At 45.4% G+C, this 9,193-nt stretch overlaps 1 protein-coding gene across 1 annotated transcript; it reads left to right on the top strand.

Moving 5' to 3' along the window:
• The first annotated feature begins 6,522 nt into the window (after positions 1 to 6,522).
• On the top strand, positions 6,523 to 8,465 carry GDF9 (growth differentiation factor 9). Its single transcript, XM_010009227.1, has 2 exons — positions 6,523 to 6,952; positions 7,513 to 8,465. Exons 1-2 carry the CDS (start codon positions 6,523 to 6,525, stop codon positions 8,463 to 8,465), a joined length of 1,383 nt encoding a protein of 460 aa, XP_010007529.1.
• The last annotated feature ends 728 nt before the right edge of the window (positions 8,466 to 9,193 follow it).

Here is a 9,193-nt window from a genome sequence, read left to right as displayed (position 1 = left end):
CCTGCCCAGGGGGAGGCACGGAGGAGGGGTCAGGATAATGAACCTGAACCCGGCGCCAGCGCTGGGGAGAGGGGGGAAAAGCCCCGCAAGGATCCCACGACCATCCCAGAACCATCCGTCGGAAGGGACCTCAAGGATAATCTGGTCCAACTTTCCCGGGCAAAGCATGACCTAAACGAGATGTCCCAGCATCCTGCCCAGACGGATCTTAACAGTGCCCAACGCTGGGGAGTCCACCACTTCCCTGGGGAGATTATTCCCGTGGCTGATTGCTCTCATTAGGAAAAAGTTTCCTCTTGTGTCCAACCGGAATGCCCCCAGGAGTAACTTGCACCCATCACCCCCATCTTTTCCACGGGATCCCTTGTAAAAAGGGGGGTCTTCACGTTCTCTGTAGCCACCCTTTAAATACTCAAACATCGGGATAAGGTTTTCCCTGAGCCTTCTCTTCTCCAAGCTGAACAAACCCAGCTCTCAGCCTTTCCTCACACGCTGCCCAGCCCCTGGATCATCTCTGTGGCCCTTCTCTGGACCCTCTCCAGCCTGTCCACATCTTCTTTGTGCACTAAGGACCAAACCACACACAGTATTCTAGGTGTGGCCTGACAACATCATCTTCATCTCTGCTGGCAATGCCCTTGCAGACATAACACACCATCCCATTGGCTCTGTTGGACCAGGCAAAAGGAATCCCAGCCCAGCTCCCCAAACCTCAGCACCGGATGGGATTTCGCTGCTGACCAAGGCCTTCAGGGCATAGGATCTGTTCCCAGGACAGAACCACTTTGGTTGAAAAAGACCTGTAAGAGCATCAAGTCCAACCTTTAACCCAACACAGCCACATACCAGGAGCACATCAACATAGGAAGCATAAGAACAGAGAGACTGCTAAAGAATATAATCCTGGGATTTATTCTGCTGCAATTTTAAGAAGCTGAATTGTAATTCAGCTTTTCTCTCACTCAGGGTCACATAAGGACTCACAACTTAACCCTGGCTGACGGTCATGTAGGATAAACAAGACCCCAACAAGCTGAAAAACACCATTTCCCAGCTCCTGCCTTCCAGCCCCGGTGGAGCCCCACAGCACTGTGAGAACAGCCAGAACTGACATTTTCTTTAGGAGCAATAAGAACATCGTTGAAAAATAAAGCAGCACAGCTGGCAGACAGCACCTTACCTGGCACTCTGCTGCTCACAGCTTTTGTTCTTCAGGGCTTTTTTTGCTCTCCAGCTTGTACCCAAGAGCTCACCAGGCAGGAGAATACACCAGGGATGCTGTAAGGGGTAACGAGCTTTGCAAAGTCCTCTCCCCAACAGCACACCACAGCAAGAGGCACGACGTCCAGTATAAGATCTCAGTTTCCTGGTTTTTAAATAGTTTGTTCTAAATGTTTTCTTTCCTCCTTTCTGGAAAAAAGGTGAGGGAGAGAGCTGCAATCCTGCCTGTGTGGTCATGACACAGGGGAATCAACCAAAAAGCCCAACTAAGTTCTACCAAGTCACGTTTTCTCACTGAACCCTTCTAGATACCTGCAGCATCTAATGCACACCTGACTTGAGCATTGCATAACTTCACATTACACCTAAATTAAACAAACTATAAGATGCTCTCAAAGCAACAGATCACCACCTCCAGCCTTTGCCCTTAGCAAAGAGCACGTACCAGGCTGCCCCACACTTTATACAGAGCATGCAGCTGGGGAATGGATATCACAACACAGAGCAGGTGAAAACTATTCACCCACATGTGGAGAAAGGCCAAAAGGCAAGGAGGGAACAGCAAAGCTCAGCCCTGACAGCAGCACCCATCAGCCTGGATTAATACAGTCACAAATTTGACCTGAAAGCCACTTTAAATAGATGTACACACACAGACCTCCCTGTAACAGCAACAGCAAAGAAATGACAACTCTGTTCGTTAACTTCAGTGGGCTTATTTCAATAAAAAATTAACTACATTAAAAGACTACTTCATCCAGGTTCCACATGGGCAGTTGTAAACAACTTGCCCTATAGTGCCTTTTCAAAGACCTACATGAAGTAAGTCAGTATCACAGATCTGCAGACAGTGCCTACCAAAACCTCAACCTGGGTATTTTTCCATACACCTACCAGATGCTGGAGCACCTAAACCAACATAAATGGAGAGGTGCTCTGTGGAAGGGGCTTGCTCTGCCACCCACAGTGGTGGTTATTTTTCATTATCTTTATTTTCTTCAAGAATAAATATCTGATTACAAGGAGAAACCTACTAGTTTTCCATGGGATACCTGTTGAGCAGGGGAAATTGAGTGCCAGATTTCGGCACTGAGTATCTACATTCCTCCTCAGTCTTCACATGGATGATGAAAAGTGACATGTGAATGAGTTGTAAATGAAACTCTTGATACAGGAGAGCTCTAAAAAGCACTCCAGGAGCAAGTACCCTCCTGTTAGTAACACTGAAGAGGTTTGATGATGATACCACAGCAATACCCAATGGCCAGCAGCAGCCTGGCAGCAAGGAAAACCCGGGCTTGTTTTCCATGGCCCAGTGGGGCTGTCAGTTAATCAGTTGTTTTCACATCAGGGGAAGTAGCAGTGTGCATCCCCCCTCTCATGAGCACAGCTTCCCCTGTTAACCTGTTACATTTTCAGACATCATCTCTATGCTGCCCTAATGCCAAGAGCAGCAGCAATGATCTCCTGTAATCTTCTTTAAATCCCTGAACCTCTGCTCTTCTATCATGCTGACAAAGATAACTGTTTGTGTGCTAGGTCCCTTATCTTGTCCTCTATTTAGATGACAAACTCTCTGGGCAGTTTAGTCTGTGTTTATGCAGCACACAGGAAAATGGGCTCATGGTCCATTAGGGGAATTTATATGTTCTATATATGATGATAATAAAGTGATGGTAAATTAAAACAACAAGTGATACATGCAAAACTGCATCCGTAGTAGGAGAAGCAGTCTGCAAGAAAAAATGGAATTCACAAACCAGCCATCAGTGCCCCAGCTTATGTCTCTGTCTAGGAGATTTCAGTTCTTTTCCAAGCTCTTCCAGAAGGCTGACCTTCCAGCCAGGAAAGTGAATCTTCCGTGGGACAATTACAAGTATGATAAAGGGGAATAAATCTCACCTCCTGTGTCTGTGGAAAACAGCTCAAATGGCCCGTGGGACAGCACAGACTATGGAGGCTGCTGTAATCAGAGGCAGAAGGTAGTGGTTAGGAACAGAGGTGTAAATGGAGCCTGATCTCCTGGCTCTCATCAGTTTAAGGCATTGATGATGTTATCATCAAGGAGATAAATATGGGCTGACTTGAGCACAGGCTGCTCTCATCAGTGATAAAAAATATCTGTGTTTTACACTGTAGTCATAAAACCAGTGGTACCTAGTTCTTTAGCCCTGATCCTGTCCTGACAAACAATGACATACGTATGTATGTGTTTGATCTTTTTGGTTTATGGCAGGAAGAAGCTATTAGAAGTATTTCTTCTTCTTAAGCTGTTAGAGACCGCTCCAGCTCACACGTGTGGAGCAGACACACAGCTCAGCTGTGCTCTGCATGGGCAGCTCACTACATTTCTGCCACATCATTAATGGAGCCTGCAGGGAGCACCTGATGCTTCTGGTATTTCAAAGTCCACTGAATCAGCTCAGCAGCCAAAATGAAACCACTGTGTTTATCGGGGCATAACAGCTATAGCTGTGATTAATGCTCCTGCTCCCTTGTGGAAACAAACAGATGTCATTAGCTGGCTAAGGGCAAAGCTACACATTCTTCAGCTCTGCTTTACAGCAATTTAAAAATCAGTGTTCATTTGAAACTCAGTGTTTCCCCAGGGAAAAAAATAGTTTCTACTACAACAACCTGATGATTAATAATAGAATAAATATTTAAGACAGCTAAAACGTGAGACTATCAAACAATCTACTAATGGTGTGGATTTTGAAGAGGTCTGATGAAATAAATCTACTAATCTCCTTGGACATTGTGTTTTACTAAACAGGTCCTTAATATCTTAAATGCTTGTGCACATGTATCTGGCACATGTAGGTATGCCAGAACCCTTACAGAGGGTGAGCACAGCTGCTATTTATAACTTCAGCAAATGTGTCCAAGCACTAAGAAAACTGAAGTCCAGTAGAAAGGCACAGTTAGGGTGATAAACTGGCTTTGGCAGTGTGTGGCTTAAAGGGCTCCCTCTTTCCTCCTTCGTTCCCGCCCCAGCTCCCCTGCAAGTCACAAGGCTTCAATTCTGCACACAGGGATTGCTGTGGCTGTGTTGGATCAGTAAATCTGTTCAGGAGAACTGGGCTTCAGAGAAAAAACAATCAGTGGCAGCATAAACTCCAGCTTTCTCCCTCTTTGTTACAGGCTACAGCAGAGCAAAGGAAGTCTGATTTATCAAAAGCTGCTCGAGAATATACATACACCCATGGGAAGGTTTCAAACCTTTCCTAGCATTGAGAATCTCTGCATTCCTACAGCCATTCTCAAAGCAGTTCAGCTCTTGTTTATGCTCTGAAAATGATCCCATTTTCTAAATGGTTGAGCACCCACACACCAGAGTCTAATCAACTACAGCCATCTCCACAGGTCTAGACCAACCAGTTACTAAAACTTACCCGTAACAGCCTTTGAAAGCCTCCCCAGCATCTAACCCAGTCAGACACCAGGATGAAGGAAAATAAACTAAGCAGCACCATGCCTGACAATGAGACGAGGAGCAGTTGTGCTGGTGGTCCCCAGCCATCACACAGCAGCTCCCAGCCCTGGCCAGCAGAACATGAGGCCGTTTGTGTTTGGCTTCTCCCTATCATTACAGTTGGGGAAGGTGCCAGATAGATTGGTTCTAGCCCGATGTGTTTGGACTTTGACTTCTCAGCTTACATTTCCAACAAGACACCTAATAAATGTGGATGAGTTTTATGACCAGGCCACCAGACTACGCAGGGATATCTCAGTCAGGGCTGGGTTTATGTCTACATTTAAATCATGTCCTTTCATGAACTTATCAGTCTACTTAAGTGAGATTTTCAGAAGCTACATGTTTAACAATACCCTCTTCAATGCAGTGTATATACAGAAATATGTAAGGCTATTCTGGCACTCATCACACTGAATACCAGTTAAGGGTTTGCTATGCCTTTAGCATCCTCAAGTACCACTCCTGTCTCGTTGAGCCCTCAGTCATTCAAGCTAGGTTAATTGTTCTCAGTTGTCCAGTGGTTTCAGCAAGGTAAAGCAAATACTTGCTTTTTGTTGGATTATTTTCCTACCATTTCAGCTCCCTGCCTGGACCGACCACGAGATCTGATAACATCAGAAATCAGCGCAATTTCATGTGGTGTGTGGAAAAGGGTAGGGTTAGAGGGCAGCTTCAACTGCCCTGGAACAGCAGAAACTGCAGGTACATTTGTTTGAAACCAACGCAAAGTGGGACTAATCCAGACCCACAAGGGAGGGAGCAGAGGAGCTTGTCTAATGAAAGCATGGATAGATTTTTAAAAAGAAACAAAGTCCAGATCACCTTATCCAAAACAGACTGGACACAGCTCACCTTAGAAATGGCAGTATCCCCCTCTCACCATAATCAAGTCAGCTTTAAGAAAGCTAGCAGAAAAGGCTCATATTTATGATTGTTTCATATTATATATTTATATAGCTTTGTACAGAATTAGCCTTCCGTTCCAAATCAAAGAATAGCAGAGTGACAGTTTTGTACACTAAACACTCTGAAACCAGCAATCTGTACTCAGAAACCTCAAGCTGTGAAAGTTGGATTACGAGAGACATTTCACTGGATTATTGAAAGCAGAGTTCTACTCAAAACCAACTGCCACAAAACCAGATTCCTCATGAAATAAAACAGAAACCATCCTTTTAGTTATGCTCAGCTACAAGAGTTTCTGAGGATTTCTGATGCAACCAGTAGTACTCTATTTGGAGCACACTCCACAGATACTGACACTGAAAAAGCACTCTGCTTTCTGGATGCCTTACCTCAGACTGGAGGCAAAGATGTGCTGGAATGATGGTACTATCCTCATAGTTACGTCTCTCAAGTGGGTATTGCTGTTTACAGAGAAGGAAATGTGAGGAAATACATTAACAGAAAATGAAAACCAGCTTCTATTAGCTTAGTACTGCTAATAATAGTAATATTTAGCTTTATATACTTCCACAAGTAAACGGGATTTAGTTAGACTAGCTGACGCTAACTTGTCTGCCCGGCTCCCTCTGGAGGCTGCCACTCACTGTAGCTTTTTCATTTACCATGTGAAAAAGGTTCTCTCTCCAGAGAAAGGATTTTGATGATAATAATGCTTTCACGGACAAAGGCTCCAGCCTAAATGCAGCCAACATGTGGTTTAAGTAGCCAGCTGCAGATCTTTCTCTTTGGTTTCTAATCACAAAGAAGCCTCCCTCCCATTCTACAGCTGCAACATATATAAGGGATCAGGCTCAGGGCCTCTCTTTTAACTTGGATATTTTAGGGGAGGCACTGCTTTGGCTGTGACCCTAAAGATCATGGAGGGTACCTGGAGAATTTGTGTTTGTTTCTACTGTTGTCTTCACTGGCTTTCTTTTAGCATCTACTGCTCCCCTCACTCCAGGGCGCGTGGAGCCTCTGACAAGAGCTCTGGGTTACTGGAAGCTCCTGAGGACACCAGCAGCGAGCTAAATCCATTGCTGTGGCTGCCCAAAGGCACGAGACGTGGCTATGCCCTCCTGCCTCCCCTCCTCAAGGTGCTGTCTGAGCGGGGACACCAGGCCTGGGAAAGCGAGGCCCCCAGGCTGCGGCCGGACTCCAGAGCCCTTCGGTACATGAAGAGGCTGTATAAGATGTCTGCTACCAAGGAGGGAGTCCCAAAGGCTAACAAAAGCCATCTCTATAACACTGTCCGGCTTTTCACTCCGTGTTCTGAATGCAAGCACCACCACAGGGACCTGGTGAAAGGTACGTGTGCAGGGACAGGAGCTGAGGAGGTTAAATAAGGGTTTCCGTGTGTTCGGTGCTTGCAACGTAATAGAAAACGTCTTATTTTTTGAGCTGTTGCTGTTTTACTTCTGGTGGCTCTGCTGATAAGCTGTAGGAGGTTATCATAACTGGCCTCTTACTGATGGCACTGGACAATCTGCTGCACAGTTTGGGAAACGCCACACCATTGGCACTATGTTATAGATGATACTGATGTTTCAGGCTGGCTCCTCTTACTGTGAGTCAGAGAAAACTACAATCAGTTCTAAGTGAGAAAACTGGAAAAGATGGATAGGCACAACAGGCATCTTATCTCCTACTGCCCATCTCTGCTTTGCTTTATTCAAGGCTATAAAAACACAGCACTGCAACAAAGTGCCAGAATCCCATTACAAGATGACTTTTCTCCTTGCCTTGTATGTATGCTGGGGAAGAATCTGCTGCTGAATTGTTTCTATTTCTCCATTAAATGATAGCATTTGCGTCTAGGTGGAAAATTAGACTCAGTAACTCTCCAAGATTTCTGTTTCCCTTTTCAGGAGACATTCACCTGGTGGATTTACTCTTCAACCTGGATCGTGTCACTGGTCTGGAGCACTTACTCAAGTCTGTCCTGCTCTACTCCTTCGACACCTCAGTTCCTGTTTCTTCTTCAGTTACGTGCATGTGCCATTTATCTGTCAAGGAGCATGATTTTTCTGGCCAAGTATGTCCCAGCGTTCCGCACGCTGTAGCTTTTAGCCTGCACTTTGAAGTTAGAAAACGCAAGTGGGTTGAGATTGATGTGACTTCTTTTCTCCAGCCCCTAATTGCTACTAACAGGAGGAATATTCACATGGCTGTGAACTTCACTTGTCTGACGGGTGATCCACAACAGAACATTAACATGGAAAATCCCATTAATATGGCACTGGTTCCCCCTTCTCTTCTTCTTTACCTGAACGATACCAGTGAGCAAGCGTACCACAGGTGGAACTCACTTAGGCACAGAAGGAAAATCCCAGTGCGGCCCAGGCAAAGGAACAGTCTGCTTGTTGATCCTACGGGTGACAAAGGAAAAGAGACTTCACAGGGCAAAAGGGCCTCGCGGTGGCGGCGAGATGAGAATGGGAAAGAAGCTCCAGCAACGTCACCCTCTAACCTGAGCGAGTACTTCAAACAGTTCCTGTTCCCTCAAAACGAGTGTGAGCTTCACAACTTCCGTCTAAGTTTTAGCCAGCTCAAATGGGACAAATGGATCATAGCACCACACAGGTACAGCCCCCAGTACTGCAAAGGTGACTGTCCGCGGGCTGTCGGGCACCGTTACGGCTCTCCTGTGCACACCATGGTACAGAACATCATCTACGAGAAACTGGACTCGTCTGTCCCAAAGCCCTCCTGTGTTCCTGCCGAATACAGCCCACTGAGCGTCCTAACCATAGAGCCCGACGGCTCCATTGTCTACAAAGAGTACGAAGACATGATAGCAACCAAGTGCACTTGTCGGTAGTGGGTGAACCCCGGTTGGTTTTACTCGGGTTTTGGGTGTTTTGGCATTCTCAAAGTAGTTGCAGCTATAATGAAATGAATGAATAGCGTTTGTGTAGTTCTAGTAGCTCTACAGAATCCCTTAGGATTTAGCATGGAGTTAGTAGAAGGTGTTTACAACATAGCACTTATTTTTGTAGCCACTCAGTCTTTCTAGAATGTGAAATGAAATGTAAATAGTATCTTTTTATTGGAATAACTTCGCATTTAAAATGTGGAAAAGGTTTCAACTACCAGATGTCTATTTTAAGCTGTTTTCTTACAGATTCAAAAAGAGAAATAAATGCCTATCTTGCATACCACTTACATCAGTGCCTTTGAACCCTCATGTGCATGTGAATCCTCTCCATCAGGGAAAACATCACCAGGAATCAGTCCCAGGTTGGAAGGAACCTTAAGGATCGTCCTAGGCAAACATGACCTAGTCTAGATGTCCTGGCACCCTTTCCAGCTGGATCTTAACAGTGTCCAGTGTTGGGGAATCCACCACTTCCCTGGGGAGATTATTCCAATGGCTGATTGTTCTCATTGTGAAGAAGTTTCCTCTTATGTCCAGTTATAATCTCTCCAAGAGTAACTTGTGCCCATCACCCCTTGGCTTTTCCATTTGATTCCTTGTAAAAAGGGAGTGTCCCTCTTCTTTGTAGTCACGTTTTAGATACTGGAACATGGAATCCCAGCCTCGTTTGT

Source organism: Nestor notabilis, unplaced genomic scaffold (genome assembly GCF_000696875.1).
Source record: "Nestor notabilis isolate BGI_N333 unplaced genomic scaffold, ASM69687v1 scaffold27732, whole genome shotgun sequence".
In the NCBI taxonomy this organism is placed as follows: domain Eukaryota; kingdom Metazoa; phylum Chordata; class Aves; order Psittaciformes; family Psittacidae; genus Nestor; species Nestor notabilis.
The sequence above is the reverse complement of the archived record's forward strand: the minus strand, read 5'-3'. Positions and strand labels throughout refer to the sequence as shown.

What these genes read in the sequence shown, in the direction of transcription:
- GDF9 (XM_010009227.1), top strand. Translation starts at nt 6,523, where the DNA reads ATGGAGGGTACCTGGAGAATTTGTGTTTGTTTCTACTGTTGTCTTCAC. An exon ending in CCACAGGGACCTGGTGAAAG is followed by an intron (nt 6,953 to 7,512) that starts GTACGTGTGCAG and finishes TTCCCTTTTCAG; the next exon opens with GAGACATTCACCTGGTGGAT.